The following is a 24,150-nucleotide window of genomic DNA, read 5'->3' as shown; positions in this document are numbered from 1 at the left end:
CTACTGTCTCTATTATAATATGTCAGACCAGCTAAATATACTGTCTCTATCTCTCTTTTATATTATGACAGACCAGCTCGATCTACTGTCTCTATTATATTATGACATACCAGCTAGATCTACTGTCTCTATTATATTATGACAGACCAGCTAGAACTACTGTCTCTATTATAATATGTCAGACCAGCTAAATATACTGTCTCTATCTCTCTTTTATATTATGACAGACCAGCTCGATCTACTGTCTCTATTATATTATGACAGACCAGCTATATCTACTGTCTCTATTATATTATGTCAGACCAGCTACATCTACTGTCTCTATTATATTATGACAGACCAGCTAGATATACTGTCTCTATTATATTATGACAGACCAGCTATATCTACTGTCTCTATTATATTATGACAGACCAGCTAGAACTACTGTTTCTATTATATTATGAAGGGCCAGCTAGATCTATTGTCTCTATTATATTATGACAGACCAGCTAGATCTAATGTCTCTATTATATTATGACAGACCAGCTAAAACTACTGTCTCTATTATAATATGTCAGACCAGCTAAATCTACTGTCTCTATCTCTCTTTTATATTATGACAGACCAGCTAGATCTACTGTCTCTATTATATTATGACAGACCAGCTAGATCTACTGTCTCTATTATATTATGACAGACAGCCTACATCTACTGTCTCTATTATATTATGACATACCAGCTTGATCTACTGTCTCCATTATATTATGACAGACCAGCTAAATCTACTGTCTATATTATAGTATGACAGACCAGGTAGATCTACTGTCTCAATTATAATATGACATACCAGCTAGATCTACTGTCTCTATTATATTATGACAGACCAGCTAAATCTACTGTCTCTATTATATTATGACAGACCAGCTCGATCTACTGTCTCTATTATATTATGAAGGGCCAGCTAGATCTATTGTCTCTATTATATTATGACAGACCAGCTAGATCTAATGTCTCTATTATATTATGACAGACCAGCTAAAACTACTGTCTCTATTATAATATGTCAGACCAGCTAAATCTACTGTCTCTATCTCTCTTTTATATTATGACAGACCAGCTAGATCTACTGTCTCTATTATATTATGACAGACCAGCTAGATCTACTGTCTCTATTATATTATGACAGACAGCCTACATCTACTGTCTCTATTATATTATGACATACCAGCTAGATCTACTGTCTCTATTATATTATGACAGACAGCCTACATCTACTGTCTCTATTATATTATGACATACCAGCTTGATCTACTGTCTCCATTATATTATGACAGACCAGCTAAATCTACTGTCTATATTATAGTATGACAGACCAGGTAGATCTACTGTCTCAATTATAATATGACATACCAGCTAGATCTACTGTCTCTATTATATTATGAAGGACCAGCAAGATCTATTGTATCTATTATATTATGACATACCATCTAGATCTACTGTCTCTATTATATTATGACAGACCAGCTAGAACTATTGTCTCTATTATATTGTGACAGACCAGCTATATCTACTGTCTCTATTATATTATGTCAGACCAGCTACATCTACTGTCTCTATTATATTATGACAGACCAGCTAGATCTACTGTCTCTATTATTTTATGACAGACAGCCTACATCTACTGTCTCTATTATATTATGACATACCAGCTAGATCTACTGTCTCTATTATATTTTGACAGACCAGCTCGATCTACTGTCCCTATTATATTATGACAGACCAGCTAGAACTACTGTCTCTATTATAATATGTCAGACCAGCTAAATCTACTGTCTCTATCTCTCTTTTATATTATGACAGACCAGCTAGATCTACTGTCTCTATTATATTATGACAGACCAGCTAGATCTACTGTCTCTATTATATTATGACAGACCAGCTAGATCTACTGTCTCTATTATATTATGACAGACCAGCTCGATCTACTGTCTCTATTATATTATGACAGACCAGCTAGATCTACTGTCTCTATTATATTATGACATACCAGCTAGATCTACTGTCTCTATTATATTATGACAGACCAGCTAGAACTACTGTCTCTATTATAATATGTCAGACCAGCTAAATATACTGTCTCTATCTCTCTTTTACATTATGACAGACCATCTAGATCTACTGTCTCTATTATATTATGACAGACCAGCTCGATCTACTGTCTCTATTATATTATGACAGACCAGCTAGATCTACTGTCTCTATTATATTATGACAGACCAGCTAGATCTACTGTCTCTATTATATTATGACAGATCAGCTAGATCTACTGTCTCTATTAAATTATGACAGACCAGCTAGATCTACTGTCTCCATTATATTATGACAGACCAGCTAGAACTATTGTCTCTATTATATTGTGACAGACCAGCTATATCTACTGTCTCAATTATATTATGTCAGACCAGCTACATCTACTGTCTCTATTATATTATGACAGACCAGCTAGATCTACTGTCTCTATTATATTATGACAGACAGCCTACATCTACTGTCTCTATTATTTTATGACATACCAGCTAGATCTACTGTCTCTATTATATTATGACAGACCAGCTAGATCTACTGTCTCTATTATATTATGACAGACCAGCTAGATCTACTGTCTCTATTATATTATGACAGTCCTGCTAGAACTACTGTTTCTATTATATTATGAAGGGCCAGCTAGATCTACTGTCTCTATTATATTATGACAGACCAGCTAGATCTACTGTCTCTATTATATTATGACAGACAGCCTACATCTACTGTCTCTATTATATTATGACATACCAGCTAGATCTACTGTCTCTATTATATTATGACATACCAGCTAGATCTACTGTCTCTATTATATTATGACAGACCAGCTAGATCTACTGTCTCTATTATATTATGACAGACCAGCTATATCTACTGTCTCTATTATATTATGACAGACCAGCTAAATCTACTGTCTCTATTATTTTATGACAGACCAGCTCGATCTACTGTCTCTGTTATATAATGACAGACCAGCTAGAACTACTGTTTCTATTATATTATGAAGGACCAGCTAGATCTATTGTATCTATTATATTATGACATACCAGCTAGATCTACTGTCTCTATTATATTATGACAGACCAGCTAGAACTACTGTCTCTATTATAATATGTCAGACCAGCTAAATATACTGTCTCTATCTCTCTTTTATATTATGATAGACCATCTAGATCTACTGTCTCTATTATATTATGACAGACCAGCTCGATCTACTGTCTCTATTATATTATGACAGACCAGCTAGAACTACTGTCTCTATTATAATATGTCAGACCAGCTAAATATACTGTCTCTATCTCTCTTTTATATTATGACAGACCAGCTCGATCTACTGTCTCTATTATATTATGACAGACCAGCTACATCTACTGTCTCTATTATATTATGACAGACCAGCTAGATCTACTGTCTCTATTATTTTATGACAGACAGCCTACATCTACTGTCTCTATTATATTATGACATACCAGCTAGATCTACTGTCTCTATTATATTTTGACAGACCAGCTCGATCTACTGTCCCTATTATATTATGACAGACCAGCTAGAACTACTGTCTCTATTATAATATGTCAGACCAGCTAAATCTACTGTCTCTATCTCTCTTTTATATTATGACAGACCAGCTAGATCTACTGTCTCTATTATATTATGACAGACCAGCTCGATCTACTGTCTCTATTATATTATGACAGACCAGCTAGATCTACTGTCTCTATTATATTATGACAGACCAGCTCGATCTACTGTCTCTATTATATTATGACAGACCAGCTAGATCTACTGTCTCTATTATATTATGACATACCAGCTAGATCTACTGTCTCTATTATATTATGACAGACCAGCTAGAACTACTGTCTCTATTATAATATGTCAGACCAGCTAAATATACTGTCTCTATCTCTCTTTTACATTATGACAGACCATCTAGATCTACTGTCTCTATTATATTATGACAGACCAGCTAGATCTACTGTCTCTATTATATTATGACAGACCAGCTAGATCTACTGTCTCTATTATATTATGACAGACCAGCTAGATCTACTGTCTCTATTATATTATGACAGACCAGCTCGATCTACTGTCTCTATTATATTATTACAGACTAGCTAGAACTACTGTTTCCATTATATTATGAAGGACCAGCTAGATCTATTGTATCTATTATATTATGACATACCATCTAGATCTACTGTCTCTATTATATTATGACAGACCAGCTAGAACTATTGTCTCTATTATATTGTGACAGACCAGCTACATCTACTGTCTCTATTATATTATGACAGACCAGCTAGATCTACTGTCTCTATTATTTTATGACAGACAGCCTACATCTACTGTCTCTATTATATTATGACATACCAGCTAGATCTACTGTCTCTATTATATTTTGACAGACCAGCTCGATCTACTGTCCCTATTATATTATGACAGACCAGCTAGAACTACTGTCTCTATTATAATATGTCAGACCAGCTAAATCTACTGTCTCTATCTCTCTTTTATATTATGACAGACCAGCTAGATCTACTGTCTCTATTATATTATGACAGACCAGCTAGATCTACTGTCTCTATTATATTATGACAGACCAGCTAGAACTACTGTCTCTATTATATTATGACAGACCAGCTCGATCTACTGTCTCTATTATATTATGACAGACCAGCTAGATCTACTGTCTCTATTATATTATGACATACCAGCTAGATCTACTGTCTCTATTATATTATGACAGACCAGCTAGAACTACTGTCTCTATTATAATATGTCAGACCAGCTAAATATACTGTCTCTATCTCTCTTTTACATTATGACAGACCATCTAGATCTACTGTCTCTATTATATTATGACAGACCAGCTCGATCTACTGTCTCTATTATATTATGACAGACCAGCTAGATCTACTGTCTCTATTATATTATGACAGTCCTGCTAGAACTACTGTTTCTATTATATTATGAAGGGCCAGCTAGATCTACTGTCTCTATTATATTATGACAGACCAGCTAGATCTACTGTCTCTATTATATTATGACAGACAGCCTACATCTACTGTCTCTATTATATTATGACATACCAGCTAGATCTACTGTCTCTATTATATTATGACATACCAGCTAGATCTACTGTCTCTATTATATTATGACAGACCAGCTAGATCTACTGTCTCTATTATATTATGACAGACCAGCTAGATCTACTGTCTCTATTATATTATGACAGTCCTGCTAGAACTACTGTTTCTATTATATTATGAAGGGCCAGCTAGATCTACTGTCTCTATTATATTATGACAGACCAGCTAGATCTACTGTCTCTATTATATTATGACAGACAGCCTACATCTACTGTCTCTATTATATTATGACATACCAGCTAGATCTACTGTCTCTATTATATTATGACATACCAGCTAGATCTACTGTCTCTATTATATTATGACAGACCAGCTAGATCTACTGTCTCTATTATATTATGACAGACCAGCTATATCTACTGTCTCTATTATATTATGACAGACCAGCTAAATCTACTGTCTCTATTATTTTATGACAGACCAGCTCGATCTACTGTCTCTATTATATAATGACAGACCAGCTAGAACTACTGTTTCTATTATATTATGAAGGACCAGCTAGATCTATTGTATCTATTATATTATGACATACCAGCTAGATCTACTGTCTCTATTATATTATGACAGACCAGCTAGAACTACTGTCTCTATTATAATATGTCAGACCAGCTAAATATACTGTCTCTATCTCTCTTTTATATTATGATAGACCATCTAGATCTACTGTCTCTATTATATTATGACAGACCAGCTCGATCTACTGTCTCTATTATATTATGACAGACCAGCTAGAACTACTGTCTCTATTATAATATGTCAGACCAGCTAAATATACTGTCTCTATCTCTCTTTTATATTATGACAGACCAGCTCGATCTACTGTCTCTATTATATTATGACAGACCAGCTATATCTACTGTCTCTATTATATTATGTCAGACCAGCTACATCTACTGTCTCTATTATATTATGACAGACCAGCTAGATCTACTGTCTCTATTATTTTATGACAGACAGCCTACATCTACTGTCTCTATTATATTATGACATACCAGCTAGATCTACTGTCTCTATTATATTTTGACAGACCAGCTCGATCTACTGTCCCTATTATATTATGACAGACCAGCTAGAACTACTGTCTCTATTATAATATGTCAGACCAGCTAAATCTACTGTCTCTATCTCTCTTTTATATTATGACAGACCAGCTAGATCTACTGTCTCTATTATATTATGACAGACCAGCTAGATCTACTGTCTCTATTATATTATGACAGACCAGCTAGATCTTGTCATGACTGCTGCCGAAGTCGTTGCCTCTCCTTGTTCGGGCGGTGCTCGGCGTTCGACGTCACCGGTCTTCTAGCCATCATTGATCCTTTTTTCATTTTCCATTGGTTTTGTCTTGTCTTCCCATACACCTGTTTTCAATCCCATTCATTACCTGTTGTGTATTTAACCCTCTGTTTCCCCTCATGTCTTTGTCAGAGATTGTTTTATTGTCAGTGTAGTGTGATTGTTGTATAGGTGTGCGTCGGGTCCTTGTACCCATGTTTATGTACATTTAGTGTTATGGAGCATACTCCGTGGACTTTATTAAAAGACTCCATTTTACACTCAATTTGACTCTCCTGCGCCTGACTTCCCTGCCACCTATTACATCTACGCTTGACAGATCTACTGTCTCTATTATATTATGACAGACCAGCTCGATCTACTGTCTCTATTATATTATGACAGACCAGCTAGATCTACTGTCTCTATTATATTATGACATACCAGCTAGATCTACTGTCTCTATTATATTATGACAGACCAGCTAGAACTACTGTCTCTATTATAATATGTCAGACCAGCTAAATATACTGTCTCTATCTCTCTTTTACATTATGACAGACCATCTAGATCTACTGTCTCTATTATATTATGACAGACCAGCTCGATCTACTGTCTCTATTATATTATGACAGACCAGCTAGATCTACTGTCTCTATTATATTATGACAGACCAGCTAGATCTACTGTCTCTATTATATTATGACAGATCAGCTAGATCTACTGTCTCTATTAAATTATGACAGACCAGCTAGATCTACTGTCTCCATTATATTATGACAGACCAGCTAGAACTATTGTCTCTATTATATTGTGACAGACCAGCTATATCTACTGTCTCTATTATATTATGTCAGACCAGCTACATCTACTGTCTCTATTATATTATGACAGACCAGCTAGATCTACTGTCTCTATTATATTATGACAGACAGCCTACATCTACTGTCTCTATTATTTTATGACATACCAGCTAGATCTACTGTCTCTATTATATTATGACAGACCAGCTAGATCTACTGTCTCTATTATATTATGACAGACCAGCTAGATCTACTGTCTCTATTATATTATGACAGTCCTGCTAGAACTACTGTTTCTATTATATTATGAAGGGCCAGCTAGATCTACTGTCTCTATTATATTATGACAGACCAGCTAGATCTACTGTCTCTATTATATTATGACAGACAGCCTACATCTACTGTCTCTATTATATTATGACATACCAGCTAGATCACTGTCTCTATTATATTATGACATACCAGCTAGATCTACTGTCTCTATTATATTATGACAGACCAGCTAGATCTACTGTCTCTATTATATTATGACAGACCAGCTATATCTACTGTCTCTATTATATTATGACAGACCAGCTAAATCTACTGTCTCTATTATTTTATGACAGACCAGCTCGATCTACTGTCTCTATTATATAATGACAGACCAGCTAGAACTACTGTTTCTATTATATTATGAAGGACCAGCTAGATCTATTGTATCTATTATATTATGACATACCAGCTAGAACTACTGTCTCTATTATATTATGACAGACCAGCTAAATCTACACTCTCTATTATTTTATGACAGACCAGCTAAATCTACTGTCTCTATTATTTTATGACAGACCAGCTCGATCTACTGTCTCTATTATATAATGACAGACCAGCTAGAACTACTGTCTCTATTATATTATGACAGACCAGCTAGAACTACTGTCTCTATTATAATATGTCAGACCAGCTAAATATACTGTCTCTATCTCTCTTTTATATTATGACAGACCATCTAGATCTACTGTCTCTATTATATTATGACAGACCAGCTCGATCTACTGTCTCTATTATATTATGACAGACCAGCTAGAACTACTGTCTCTATTATAATATGTCAGACCAGCTAAATATACTGTCTCTATCTCTCTTTTATATTATGACAGACCAGCTCGATCTACTGTCTCTATTATATTATGACAGACCAGCTATATCTACTGTCTCTATTATATTATGTCAGACCAGCTACATCTACTGTCTCTATTATATTATGACAGACAAGCTAGATCTACTGTCTCTATTATATTATGACAGACCAGCTAGAACTACTGTCTCTATTATATTGTGACAGACCAGCTATATAAACTGTCTCTATTATATTATGACAGACCAGCTAGATCTACTGTCTCTATTATATTATGACAGACCAGCTAGATCTACTGTCTCTATTATTTTATGACAGACCAGCTCGATCTACTGTCTCTATTATATAATGACAGACCAGCTAGAACTACTGTTTCTATTATATTATGAAGGACCAGCTAGATCTATTGTATCTATTATATTATGACATACCAGCTAGATCTACTGTCTCTATTATATTATGACAGACCAGCTAGAACTACTGTCTCTATTATAATATGTCAGACCAGCTAAATATACTGTCTCTATCTCTCTTTTATATTATGACAGACCATCTAGATCTACTGTCTCTATTATATTATGACAGACCAGCTCGATCTACTGTCTCTATTATATTATGACAGACCAGCTAGAACTACTGTCTCTATTATAATATGTCAGACCAGCTAAATATACTGTCTCTATCTCTCTTTTATATTATGACAGACCAGCTCGATCTACTGTCTCTATTATATTATGACAGACCAGCTAGATCTACTGTCTCTATTATATTATGACAGACCAGCTAGATTTATTGTCTCTATTATATTATGAAGGACCAGCTAGATCTATTGTCTCTATTATATTATGACAGACCAGCTAGAGCTACTGTCTCTATAACAATATGACAGACCAGCTAGATCTACTGTCTCTATTATATTATGACAGACCAGCTAGATCTACTGTCTCTATTATATTATGACAGACCAGCTAGATTTACTGTCTCTATTATATTATGAAGGACCAGCTAGATCTATTGTCTCTATTATATTATGACAGACCAGCTAGAGCTACTGTCTCTATAACAATATGACAGACCAGCTAGATCTACTGTCTCTATTATATTATGACAGACCAGCTAGATCTACTGTCTCTATTATATTATGACAGACCAGCTAGATCTACTGTCTCTATGTCTCCATTATATTATAACAGACCAGCTAGATCGTCTTTCTCTTTGATAATATGACAGACCAGCCTGAACTACTGTCTCTATTATATTATGACAGACCAGCTAGAGCTACTGTCTCTATTACAATATGACAGACCAGCTAGATCTACTGTCTCTATTATATTATGACAGACGAGCTAGATCTACTCTCTTTATTATATTATGACAGACCAGCTAGATCTAATGTCTCTGTTATATTATGACAGACCAGCTAGATCTACTGTCTCTATTATATTATGACAGACCAGCTAGATCTAGTATCTCTATTATATTATGACAGACCAGCTAGATTTACTGTCTCTATTATATTATGAAGGACCAGCTAGATCTATTGTCTCTATTATATTATGACAAACCAGCTAGAGCTACTGTCTCTATTACAATATGACAAACCAGCTAGATCTACTGTCTCTATTATATTATGACAAACCAGCTATATCTACTGTCTCTATTATATTATGACAGACCAGCTACATCTACTGTCTCTATTATATTATGACAGACCAGCTAGATCTACTGTCTATATTATATTATGACAGACCAGCTAGATCTACTGTCTCTATTATATTATGACAGACCAGCTAGATCAACTGTCTCTATTATTTTATGAAGGACCAGCTAGATCTAGTGTCTCTATTATATTATGACAGACCAGCTAGAGCTACTGTCTCTATTACAATATGACAGACTAGTTAGATCTACTGTCCCTATTATATTTTGACAGACCAGCTAGATCTACTCTCTTTATTATATTATGACAGACCAGCTAGATCTACTGTCTCTATTATATTTTGACAGACCAGCTAGATCTACTGTCTCTATTATATTATGACATACCAGCTAGATCTACTGTCTCTATGTCTCCATTATATTATGACAGACCAGCTAGATCTTCTTTCTCTATTTTAATATGACACACCAGCCTGAACTACTGTCTCTATTATATTATGACAGACAAGCTAGAGCTACTGTCTCTATTACAATATGACAGACCAGCTAGATCTACTGTCTCTATTATATTATGACAGATGAGCTAGATCGACTCTCTTTATTATATTATGACAGACCAGCTAGATCTACTGTCTCTGTTATATTATGACAGACCAGCTAGATCTACTGTCTCTATTATATTATGACAGACCAGCTAGATCTACTGTCTCTATTATATTATGACAGACCAGCTAGATTTACTGTCTCTATTATATTATGAAGGACCAGCTAGATCTATTGTCTCTATTATATTATGACAAACCAGCTAGAGCTACTGTCTCTATTACAATATGACAGACCAGCTAGATCTACTGTCTCTATTATATTATGACACACCAGCTATATCTACTGTCTCTATTATATTATGTCAGACCAGCTACATCTACTGTCTCTATTATATTATGTCAGACCAAATACATCTACTGTCTCTATTATATTATGACAAACCAGCTAGATCTACTGTCTCTATTATATTATGACAGACCAGCTACATCTACTGTCTCTATAATATTATGACAGACCAGCTAGATCAACTGTCTCTGTGTCTCCATTATTTTATGACAGACCAGCTAGATCTTATTTCTCTTTTATAATATGACCGACCAGCCTGAACTACTGTCTCTATTATATTATGACATACCAGCTAGATCTACTGTCTCTATTATATTATGACAGACCAGCTAGATCTACTGTCCCTATTATATTATGACAGACCAGCTATATCTACTGTCTCTATTATATTATGACAGACCAGCTAGATCTACTGTCTCTATTATATTATGACAGACCAGCTAGATCTACTGTCTTTATTATATTATGACAGACCAGCTAGATCTACTGTCTCTATTATATTATGACAGACCAGCTAGATCTACTGTCTCTATTATATTATGGCATACCAGCTAGATCTACCGTCTCAATGTCTCCATTATATTATGACAGGCCAGCTAGATCTAGTCACGCCCTGGTCGAAGTATTTTGTGTTATCTTTATTTATTTGGTCAGGCCAGGGTGTGGCATGGGTTTTTGTATGTGGTGTGTATGTATGGGGATTGTAGCTAGTGGGGTGTTCTAGTTAAGTCTATGGCTGTCTGAAGTGGTTCTCAATCAGAGGCAGGTGTTTATCGTTGTCTCTGATTGGGAACCATATTTAGGCAGCCATATTCTTTGAGCTGGTCGTGGGTGATTGTCCTTAGTGTCCTTGTTCCTGTCCTTGTTAGTTTAAACAAGTATAGGCTGTTTCGGTTTTTGTTTCGTTCATTACGTTCTTTTGTTTTGTAGTGTTTGTATTAATTCATGTTTACGTTTGTTCATTAAACATGGATCGCAATCTACACGCTGCATTTTGGTTCGATCCTTGTTCCACCTCTTCGTCAGAGGACAGATCAGAGGACTGTATCTACTGTCTCTATAATATTATGACAGACCAGCTAGATCTACTGTCTCTATTATATTATGACAGACCAGCTAGATCTACTGTCTCTATTATATTATGAAGTACCAGCTAGATCTACTGTCTCTATTATATTATGACAGACCAGCTAGATCTACTGTCTATATGTCTCTATTATATTATGACAGACCAGCTAGATCTTCTTTCTCTATTATAATATGACAGACCAGCCTGAACTACTGTCTCTATTAAATTAATGACAGACCAGCTAGATCTACTGTCTCTATTATATTATGACAGACCATCAAGATCAATCAAAATCAAATCAAATGTATTTATAAAGCCCTTTGTACATCAGCTGATATCTCAAAGTGCTGTACAGAAACCCAGCCTAAAACCCCAAACAGCAAGCAATGCAGGTGTAGAAGCATGGTGGCTAGGAAAATCTCCCTAGAAAGGCCAAAACCTAGTAGGAAACCTAGAGCGGAACCAGGCTATGAGGGGTGGCCAGTCCTCTTCTGGCTGTGCCGGGTGGAGATTATAACAGAACATGGCCAAGATGTTCAAATGTTCATAAATGACCAGCATGGTCGAATAATAATAAGGCAGAACAGTTGAAACTGGAGCAGCAGCACGGCCAGGTGGACTGGGGACAGCAAGGAGTCATCATGCCAGGTCCTGAGGCATGGTCCTAGGGCTCAGGTCCTCCGAGAGAGAGAAAGAAAGAGAGAATTAGAGAGAGCATACTTAAATTCACACAGGACACTGGATAAGACAGGAGAAGTACTCCAGATATAACAAACTGACCCTAGCCCCCTTACACATAAACTACTGCAGCATAAATACTGGAGGCTAAGACAGGAGGGGTCAGGAGACACTGTTGCCCCATCCGATGATACCCCCGGACAGGGCCAAACAGGAAGGATATAACCCCACCCACTTTGCCAAAGCCTCCACACCACTAGAGGGATATCTTCAACAGCCAACTTACCACCAAGGTTTGAATGAATGCTTACGAGCCTGCTGCTGCCTCCCACTGCTCAGACTGCTCTATCAAATATCAAATCATTGACTTAATTATAATATAATAACACACAGAAATATGAGCCTTAGGTCATTAATATGGTCAAATCCGGAAACTATTTTTTCGAAAACAAAACGCTTATTATTTCAGTGAAATACAGAAGCGTTCCGTATTTTATTTAACGGGTGGCATCCATAAGTCTAAATCTTGCTGTTACATTGTACAACCTTCAATGTTATGTCATAATTATTTACAATTCTGGCAAATTAATTACGGTCTTTGTTAGGAAGAAATGGTCTTCACACAGTTCGCAACGAGCCAGGCAGCCCAATCTGCTGCATATACCCTGACTCTGCTTACACAGAGTGTAACAGAAGTGACACAATTTCAGGTACCACATTGATTATTTGCAACGCAGGACAAGTTAGTTAAACTAGTAATATCATCAACCATGTGTAGTTAACTAGTGATTATGTTAAGATTGATTGTTTATTATAAGATAAGTTTGATGCTAGCTAACAACTTACCATGTCTCCTTGCTGCCTGCACTCGCGTAACAGGTGGTCAACCTGCCACGCAGTCTCCTGGTGGATTGCAATATAATCGGCGCCCAAAAATGACGATTACCGATTTGTTATGAAAACTTGAAATTATTATTTCGTTTTTAACCTGGATTTTAGAATTGTCCCTGAAACAAATTGGGACTATTGATAATAATTGACAGCTTGTATTAAAATTTCCCTAAATGCCAGAACATCCAAAGATGGTAACTAGCTGGAGCCTTCCTGCCCCCTCTTAACACATTGTGTTTGTAGTGCTGTCATTGCAGTGACTATTTGGGCAGAGTCATATACTGAAAATGTGTCTCTGTATCTGGGGTTGCCTGGGGTTGCCTGGGGTTGCCTGGGGTTGCCTGTACCTAAATGGACCACTAACTCCCATGTGTGTAGATCTGAGAGGATTGGACAGCTGTAGTAATATGGTGAAACATTAAATTCCACTTATATTGCTTATGCGTACCAAATTAATTATCCTTATCACTCTACACTCTCGAACACTGGAAAAGGGATCGGGCTGAGGGTTGATTTGGGGTTCTGCTTACATCGGTGAAGTATTTGGGGTGGTGTGGGAGGGTTGATGGAAAACGGGAAATATGCTTTTGTTAATGCGTTTCATGGCCAGTGCCTTGGATTGGTGAGACTGTTTGCTGTAATGTGAAGGTCTGCCCCCCTGCCCCCCTGCCCTGGGCTAATGCTAATGTTCATTAAAGTGAATTAATGTCCAGATATTTTGGGGGGTTAATATCTTTCTGTAATTAGTTTAGAAAATAAACCCTCACACTGGCTTTCTTTTGGAATGACTCAATTTTAGGTTGAATCTCATTTCTATGTAGCCTCCTCAAATTGTATACTGGCAGCCCCCAGTGCTTGTACAGTTTGTACTCAAGCAGCATTTCTGCTGAGCCTGTTATTCACTCAGTGTAGCTACATACATAAAAGGGGGTACGGTACTACAATGTTATGGTTTTAAATGACCTTGTGTCTCAGTTGTGTTGCTCATGTTTTTGGAGGTTTCATAAAGGTACTTTGTCTATTGGCTGAACTGCCTGTCAACTAATAAAAATCCTCCTATCGTGGCTCTGTATGCTAATCTGATATCGGCCCCTTTCGCACGCATGCGCAGACAGGTGTTTTCATGTTAGCTAACGGGGCTACATTTAATGTTTCTGTTGACTGCTGAACATGTCTGCCTCAATGGTGGCGAGAGCGACGGTCAGAGCTGTCAGTAAAAGAAAGATATTAGCTACAAGAGCTGCTTTAACTCTGGTAAGTGTGTAGAAGTATTCGACATTGCTATTTTCCTCTCTAAACTGACGGTTTGTGGTATGACCGCTAGCTCCGAAGGTACATTAAAGTGAGCTAGCTAGCTAATGTTACGCCGCTCCGGCTAACGGGGGTCCTAGTTGTTGTTGTCTGTAGTTTTAAAGATGTCGTTGTTCTCTGTTGAATCTCATAACGTGTGGTATGCATGTTTCCTAATGATTTTGACGAACAGTGATTGAGTTGCGTGTGAGAGTTAGCTAAACTAGCTAATATCGTTAACGATTAGGAATACACTAGCTTTAGCTAGTTACAGATATGTTGTGATATAATCAAATATTTTTTGGTATCATTTACTGGTAGACTGGACATTTCTAAAAAAATAAATACATCTGATTAAAATGAGTATATTGCATCCGCCATGGAGCCCACTTTCATAATATTACTGTGTTCAATCTGCTTGCCTTTAGTTTATGTAATCGCCGAAAAACCCAGGCCTCATTTTAGTGCATTTTTCACCCTGCCAGTTTCTGTTGTTTTGAGCACCAACTCGCCTTCCGGAAGTTCTATTCCCAGACCACTGTTCTGATTAACTATGCTGGCAATGAGATTAACCTTGAAGATTTACCTCCGGTAATTTCATATTAACATGGTTATGCTACTTAGTGAGCGATATCACTATTCGCCTGGGTACACGTTGTGGTGACCCACGGTGCCAGAGATGGATGCAACCTACCTTTCAAAAGTTACACATGTTCTGGTCATTGACCAGGGCCTAAAATTAATAACACTTGCCACCTGCCAAATGTGGGTAGGTTTTTGAATTCGCGGGTAAAACCGCTGCTTGGTCAATCCGGTGTTTGCATTGGCCGTGCAGCATTTACGGTGATACAGCCTTAGCAGAAGTCGCATTCATACTTGCGAAACAGCGCCCCTCTGTCTCTCTATGTCCCGCGGAGTGAAGGAAAAGCAGCCAACAAGTGCTCAGCGTATGTGGGAACTCCTTCAGGGGTGAAGCTGGTTGAGAGAATGCCAAGAGTGTGCAAAGCTGTCAAGGCAAAGGGTGGCTACTTTGAAGAATCTCAAATATAAAATATAATTTGATTTGTTTAACATTTTGTTTTGTTACTACATGATTGTTATGAGAATCTTGTTATCAATATTCATAAACTTCAATTAATCTACTTAGTCTGCAACCCAGAGTTTGTAACGTTCTGGTTTAAATGAAAAGGACAGAGTTCCCAGCTTACAATAGTCAAAATGTTTATTCACGAGAGCACTCTGAAGTCCATTATACAGAGACATCCATTTAATTCCTTGCTCCTTACTTACGTACATACTTTCACACAAACAGTAGATATCCTATGCACATACATAGAACAGAGTTGAGTTGTATCCTTCTCCATAGTTCTCACCCCTGTGTATCACTACCCAGCCAACAGTTCCATTGCGGTGGGATGCAGGGTGGTATGTTGCTGGTTAAAGCCAGCGGTGGGATGCAGGGTGGTATGCTGCTGGTTAAAGCCAGCGGTGGGGATGCAGGGTGGTGTGTTGCTGGTTAAAGCCAGCGGTGGGATGCAGGGTGGTATGCTGCTGGTTAAAGCCAGCGGTGGGATGCAGGGTGGTATGCTGCTGGTTAAAGCCAGCGGTGGGGTGCAGGGTGGCATGCTGTTGGTTAAAGCCAGCAGTGGGATGCAGGGTGGTATGCTGCTGGTTAAAGCCAGCAGTGGGATGCAGGGTGGTATGCTGCTGGTTAAAGCCAGCAGTGGGATGCAGGGTGGTATGCTGCTGGTTAAAGCCAGCGGTGGGATGCAGGGTGGTATGCTGCTGGTTAAAGCCAGCGTTGGGATGCAGGGTGGTACGCTGCTGGAAGACTGCCATTGACTGCACTGTCATAATTGTTATGAATGATCATCAACTCCTTTCCTCTGTTTGTTCTTCCAGACTCCTCCTGCTGTGAATAGGATCCGGACCCTCCTGGAGAACAAGCCAGAATATGTAAGAATCCTTCTAACTTACCCTCCTCTATCCCCCTGAGATAATATGTAACCCTCCTCTATTCCCCTGAGATAATATGTAACCCTCCTCTATCCCCCTGAGATAATATGTAACCCTCCTCTATCCCCCTGAGATAATATGTAACCCTCCTCTATTCCCCTGAGATAATATGTAACCCTCTATCCCCTTGAGATAATATGTAACCCTCCTCTATCCCCTTGAGATAATATGTAACCCTCCTCTATCCCCTTGAGATAATATGTAACCCTCCTCTATCCCCCTGAGATAATATGTAACCCTCCTCTATCTTCCTCTATCCCCCTGAGGAGATAATATGTAACCCTCCTCTATCCCCCTGAGGAGATAGTATGTAACCCTCCTCTATCCTCCTCTATCCCCCTGAGGAGATAATATGTAACCCTCCTCTATCCCCCTGAGGAGATAATATGTAACCCTCCTCTATCCTCCTCTATCCCCCCGAGGAGATAATATGTAACCCTCCTCTATCCCCCTGAGGAGATAATATGTAACCCTCCTCTATCCCCTTGAGATAATATGTAACCCTCCTCTATCCCCTTGAGATAATATGTAACCCTCCTCTATCCCCTTGAGATAATATGTAACCCTCCTCTATCCCCTTGAGATAATATGTAACCCTCCTCTATCCCCTTGATAATATGTAACCCTCTTCTTTCCCCTTGAGATAATATGTAACCCCCCTCTATCCCCCTGAACTAATATGTAACCCTCCTCTATCCCCTTGAGATAATATGTAACCCTCCTCTATCCCCCCGAGGAGATAATGTAACCCTCCTCTATCCCCCTGAGGAGATAATGGTGTTTGTGTTCCAGATTGGTCTGAAGGTGGGTGTGAGGGGTTATGGGTAGTGGTATAATGGTGTTTGTGTTCCAGATTGGTCTGAAGGTGGGTGTGAGGGGTTATGGGTAGTGGTATAATGGTGGTTGTGTTCCAGATTGGTCTGAAGGTGGGTGTGAGGGGTTATGGGTAGTGGTATAATGGTGGTTGTGTTCCAGATTGGTCTGAAGGTGGGTGTGAGGACTCGGGGCTGTAACGGTATGACCTACACTCTGGACTTCACCAAGCAGAAGGATCAGGCTGATGAGGAGGTGCTGCAGGATGGTGAGCAACGTTATCGTCTTCCTTCCTTATCACTGAAATGTTTTCCTCAGAATGATGTATGTAATTGATTGTCTGTCGTTGAATTGTGTAACTTTACCATCAACATCTCCCCAATGTAATGTTGAATTTTTTTTTTCAAAACATGATATGTATTAAGAGATATGTATATGGAGTGATTTCAGTGAGAATAAAACATGTATTCAATATTTTTGCATTTTTAATGCTCAAATTGGATCTTATTTTTTGCCATTTAAAATGGTCCTTCGTCTGGTTGTGGACTGGGTACACTGGTCCTTGGTCTGGTTGTGGACTGGGTACACTGGTCCTTGGTCTGGTTGCGGACTGGGTACACTGGTCCTTGGTCTGGTTGCGGACTGGGTACACTGGTCCTTGGTCTGGTTGCGGACTGGGTACACTGGTCCTTGGTCTGGTTGCGGACTGGGTACACTGGTCCTTGGTCTGGTTGCGGACTGGGTACACTGGTCCTTGGTCTGGTTGCGGACTGGGTACACTGGTCCTTGGTCTGGTTGCGGACTGGGTACACTGGTCCTTGGTCTGGTTGCGGACTGGGTACACTGGTCCTTGGTCTGGTTGCGGACTGGGTACACTGGTCTGGTTGCGGACTGGGTCCTTGGTCTGGTCTGGTTGCGGACTGGGTCCTTGGTCTGGTCTGGTTGCGGACTGGGTCCTTGGTTTGGTTGTGGACTGGTGCAAACATTGTAGAGTATTGTGATACATGGCCAGCAAGGGGCTCTATTCCCTCCAAGAGTGACTTGACGTCAGGCCCAAACTCACTCAACTTCATTGGCTCACACTAGCCATGACGTTTACGATATCAATTTAATTTATTATGCATTTAAAGATCTTTGTGTATAGCTGCTGTACACCAAGTTTCTGAGAAATCCATTTAGCAGTGTCTGAGGAGATGCTGTTTAAAAATGTTGGAAGAATTTACACTATTTTCAAAATGGCTGATCTATCAAGTTTGTAGCGCCACCGTTTGGCCGGGTTGCACCACGTGTAAGTTTGGTCTCTGTTGGTCGTACCATTTCAGGGCTATTGCTCTCCAAAATAACCCTAACAATTAGAATAGGTTTCCAGCCCCTACAAGAGGGGTTCACCAGTCCCTAATGATAAGGAACCACAACAAATTCAAATTAATTATAATTCATTCTTAATACCAAATATTATGGAATTAAAATACAATTTCTGTTTGCTCTGAAATCACTCCATATGTGTTAAGTGATATTGTGTGTTTAATACTGAGTGGTGGGTGGGGTTGGATGGTGTATAATACTGGATGGTTGGTGGGGTTGGATGGTGTATAATACGGAATGGTGGGTGGGGTTGGGTGGTGTATAATACGGAATGGTGGGTGGGGTTGGGTGGTGTATAATACGGAATGGTGGGTGGGGTTGGGTGGTGTATAATACGGAGTGGTGGGTGGGGTTGGGTGGTGTATAATACGGAGTGGTGGGTGGGGTTGGGTGGTGTATAATACTGAGTGGAGGGTGGGGTTGGGTGGTGTATAATACTGAGTGGTGGGTGGGGTTGGGTGGTGTATAATACTGAGTGGAGGGTGGGGTTGGGTGGTGTATAATACTGAGTGGAGGGTGGGGTTGGGTGGTGTATAATACTGAGTGGAGGGTGGGGTTGGGTGGTGTATAATACTGAGTGGAGGGTGGGGTTGGGTGGTGTATAATACTGAGTGGTGGGTGGGGTTGGGTGGTGTATAATACTGAGTGGTGGGTGGGGTTGGGTGGTGTATAATACGGAGTGGTGGGTGGGGTTGGGTGGTGTATAATACTGAGTGGTGGGGTTGGATGGTGTATAATACTGAGTGGTGGGTGGGGTTGGATGGTGTATAATACGGAATGGTGGGTGGGGTTGGATGGTGTATAATGTTGGGTGGTGTATAATGTTGGGTGGTGTATAATACTGAATGATGGGATTGGGTGGTCCTGCAGGTGTCCGTGTATTTATAGAGAAGAAGGCCCAGCTCACTCTGCTGGGGACAGAGATGGACTTTGTGGAGTCCAAGCTGTCCAGTGAGTTTGTCTTCAACAACCCCAATATCAAGGGCACCTGTGGCTGTGGAGAGAGCTTCAACATCTGACAGGGCTTCCTGCTATGGAGAGGGCTTCAACATCTGACAGGGCTTCCTGCTGTGGAGAGAGCTTCAACATCTGAGAGGGCTTCAGCATCTGAGAGGGCTTCCTGCTGTGGAGAGGGCTTCAACATCTGAGAGGGCTTCCTGCTGTGGTGGCCTCCCAACACACACACACCGCCCAACCCCGCCTCCTTCCCTCTCTCACACAGCCCATCTCTTCCCCCCCTCCTTCCCTCCCTCCCTCTCTCTCAATTCAATTCAAGGGCTTTATTGGCATGGGAAACATGTGTTAACATTGCCAAATCAAGTGAGGTAGATAATATATAAAGTGAATATGTAAAGTGAAATAAACAATAAAAATTAACAGTAAACATCACACATACAGAAGTTTCAAAACAATAAAGACATTCTCTCTCACAGCCCGTCTCTTCCCCGCCTCCCTCCCTCTCTCACACAGCCCATCTCTTCCCCCCCTCCCTCTCTCTCTCTCAAAGCCCGTCTCTTCCCCGCCTTCCTCTCTCTCTCTCTCACAGCCCGTCTCTTCCCCGCCTCCCTCTCACAGCCCGTCTCTTCCCCGCCTCCCTCTCACAGCCCGTCTCTTCCCCGCCTCCCTCTCTCTCTCTCTCTCACAGCCCGTCTCTTCCCCGCCTCCCTCTCTCTCTCTCTCTCACAGCCCGTCTCTTCCCCGCCTCCCTCTCTCTCTCTCTCCCACAGCCCGTCTCTTCCCCGCCTCCCTCTCACAGCCCATCTCTTCCCCGCCTCCCTCCCTCTCTCTCTCTCCCACAGCCCGTCTCTTCCCCGCCTCCCTCTCACAGCCCATCTCTTCCCCCGCCTCCCTCTCTCTCTCTCCCACAGCCCGTCTCTTCCCCGCCTCCCTCTCTCTCTCTCCCACAGCCCATCTCTTCCCAGCCTCCCTCTCTCTCTCTCTCTCCCACAGCCCGTCTCTTCCCCGCCTCCCTCTCACAGCCCATCTCTTCCCCGCCTCCCTCCCTCTCTCTCTCTCCCACAGCCCGTCTCTTCCCCGCCTCCCTCCCACAGCCCATCTCTTCCCAGCCTCCCTCTCTCTCCCTCTCACAGCCCGTCTCTTCCCAGCCTCCCTCCCTCTCTCTCTCTCTCCCACAGCCCATCTCTTCCCCGCCTCCCTCCCTCTCTCTCTCTCTCCCACAGCCCGTCTCTTCCCCGCCTCCCTCTCACAGCCCGTCTCTTCCCCGCCTCCCTCTCTCTCTCTCCCACAGCCCATCTCTTCCCCGCCTCCCTCCCTCTCTCTCTCTCCCACAGCCCGTCTCTTCCCCGCCTCCCTCTCACAGCCCGTCTCTTCCCCGCCTCCCTCTCTCACTCTCCCACAGCCCACCTCTTCCCAGCCTCCCTCTCTCTCCCTCTCACAGCCCGTCTCTTCCCGGCCTCCCTCCCTCTCTCTCTCTCCCACAGCCCGTTTCTTCCCCGCCTCCCTCTCTCTCTCTCTCACAGCCCGTCTCTTCCCCGCCTCCCTCCCTCTCCCTCTCTCTCTCTCTCACAACCCATCTCTTCCCTAGCCAGAGGCCTGTGAGGTGAATAAAGAAGTGGAGAGCAGGACAGTAAAGCTGTGGGCCTTGAAGCATGGTGCAGTCCTTAGACCTTGTAGCTAAACACTGAGCAATAGACTTCCCCCTGAAGTCCTGTCTGCCCTCTTCTTAGACTAAAGAGCACATAGACACACCAGGGTTCTGACAGGCTATACTGTATCAGTACCCAGAAGACTTGGACAGCTAGGCTGAAAATACAGTAGACAGCAAAGGAAATGTTGGTTAGCCAATGGAACGCAGCACAGGAAATGTTGGTTAGCCAATGGAACGCAGCACAGGAAATAGTTATCCATCCACATGATGGGGGGGGTGCAACATTTACACAACATTTACACAACATTCTGATAGAAATGTGTTTTATAGAACATGTATGATTTGTCTTTCAATCATAGAAGAATATACAGTAGAGTAATGTCTGCTCTATTTGTTACATTTCTGTCTGCAACGCTGAGAACGTTTCACCTTACTGAATACACCCCTGGGGTTGAAGAGTTCCCGACCGACTGTTTTTGAAACTTGATTTTGCAGTTTGTAAATTATTTTAGTTTTACTTGGTTGTTTTTGTGTGTGTGTGTGTGTGTGTGTGTGAATAAGAATGTACAAAACCCTGTAAACTGTATAAACGCACAAAACCATATTCCTCACCCACAGGGGGTTCGTTCTGCTCCATGCCAGAACACGTGTTTGAAATGTATGTACAGTGCCTTGCGAAAGTATTCAGCCCCCTTGAACTTTGCGACCTTTTGCCACATTTCAGGCTTCAAACATAAAGATATAAAACTGTATTTTTTTGTGAAGAATCAACAACAAGTGGGACACAACCATGAAGTGGAATGACATTTATTGGATATTTCAAACTTTTTTAACAAATCAAAAACTGAAAAATTGGGCGTGCAAAATTATTCAGCCCCCTTAAGTTAATACTTTGTAGCGCCACCTTTTGCTGCGATTACAGCTGTAAGTCGCTTGGGGTATGTCTCTATCAGTTTTGCACATCGAGAGACTGACATTTTTTCCCATTCCTCCTTGCAAAACAGCTCGAGCTCAGTGAGGTTGGATGGAGAGCATTTGTGGACAGCAGTTTTCAGTTATTTCCACAGATTCTCGATTGGATTCAGGTCTGGACTTTGACTTGGCCATTCCATTGTAGATTTTGCTTTAGGTTTTGGATCATTGTCTTGTTGGAAGACAAATCTCCGTCCCAGTCTCAGGTCTTTTGCAGACTCCATCAGGTTTTCTTCCAGAATGGTCCTGTATTTGGCTCCATCCATCTTCCCATCAATTTTAACCATCTTCCCTGTCCCTGCTGAAGAAAAGCAGGCCCAAACCATGATGCTGCCACCACCATGTTTGACAGTGGGGATGGTGTGTTCAGCTGTGTTGCTTTTACGCCAAACATAACGTTTTGCATTGTTGCCAAAAAGTTCAATTTTGGTTTCATCTGACCAGAGCACCTTCTTCCACGTGTTTGGTGTGTCTCCCAGGTGGCTTGTGGCAAACTTTAAACGACACTTTTTATGGATATCTTTAAGAAATGGCTTTCTTCTTGCCACTCTTCCATAAAGGCCAGATTTGTGCAATATACAACTGATTGTTGTCCTATGGACAGAGTCTCCCACCTCAGCTGTAGATCTCTGCAGTTCATCCAGAGTGATCATGGGCCTCTTGGCTGCATCTCTGATCAGTCTTCTCCTTGTATGAGCTGAAAGTTTAGAGGGACGGCCAGGTCTTGGTAGATTTGCAGTGGTCTGATACTCCTTCCATTTCAATATTATCGCTTGCACAGTGCTCCTTGGGATGTTTAAAGCTTGGGAAATCTTTTTGTATCCAAATCCGGCTTTAAACTTCTTCACAACAGTATCTCGGACCTGCCTGGTGTGTTCCTTGTTCTTCATGATGCTCTCTGCGCTTTTAACGGACCTCTGAGACTATCACAGTGCAGGTGCATTTATACGGAGACTTGATTACACACAGGTGGATTGTATTTATCATCATTAGTCATTTAGGTCAACATTGGATCATTCAGAGATCCTCACTGAACTTCTGGAGAGAGTTTGCTGCACTGAAAGTAAAGGGGCTGAATAATTTTGAATGCCCAATTTTTCAGTTTTTGATTTGTTAAAAAAGTTTGAAATATCCAATAAATGTTGTTCCACTTCATGATTGTGTCCCACTTGTTGATTCTTCACAAAAAAATACAGTTTTATATCTTTATGTTTGAAGGCTGAAAGGTCGCAAAGTTCAAGGGGGCCGAATACTTTCGCAAGGCACTGTAACTAGTGCAATACGTCTATGTACAGTTGGTGTGATGTGTCTCAACTAGAATAAATAGGAAATATAAAGTGTTTTGTCTTCTTTTAACCAGGTCAGTTGGCTGACAACACATTCTCATTTACACTAACAGCCTGGGGGAATAGTTACAGGGGAGAGGATAGGGGATGAATGAACCATTTGGAAGCTGGGGATGATTAGGTGACAGGTTGGTA

The 24,150-nt window shown here is 40.5% G+C and overlaps 1 protein-coding gene across 1 annotated transcript; it reads left to right on the top strand.

The window, feature by feature from the left end:
* Window positions 1-14,707: 14,707 nt before the first annotated feature.
* LOC118964799 (iron-sulfur cluster assembly 1 homolog, mitochondrial) lies at window positions 14,708-24,006 on the top strand. Its single transcript, XM_090236840.1, has 4 exons — window positions 14,708-14,859; window positions 16,798-16,851; window positions 17,887-17,992; window positions 19,960-24,006. Exons 1-4 carry the CDS (start codon window positions 14,776-14,778, stop codon window positions 20,106-20,108), a joined length of 393 nt encoding a protein of 130 aa, XP_090092966.1. The 5' UTR covers window positions 14,708-14,775; the 3' UTR covers window positions 20,109-24,006.
* Window positions 24,007-24,150: the final 144 nt, after the last annotated feature.

Source organism: Oncorhynchus mykiss, chromosome 6 (genome assembly GCF_057628025.1).
Source record: "Oncorhynchus mykiss isolate SJ-2025 chromosome 6, ASM5762802v1, whole genome shotgun sequence".
Lineage (NCBI taxonomy): Eukaryota > Metazoa > Chordata > Actinopteri > Salmoniformes > Salmonidae > Oncorhynchus > Oncorhynchus mykiss.
This window is presented reverse-complemented; position numbering and strand designations above follow the sequence as displayed.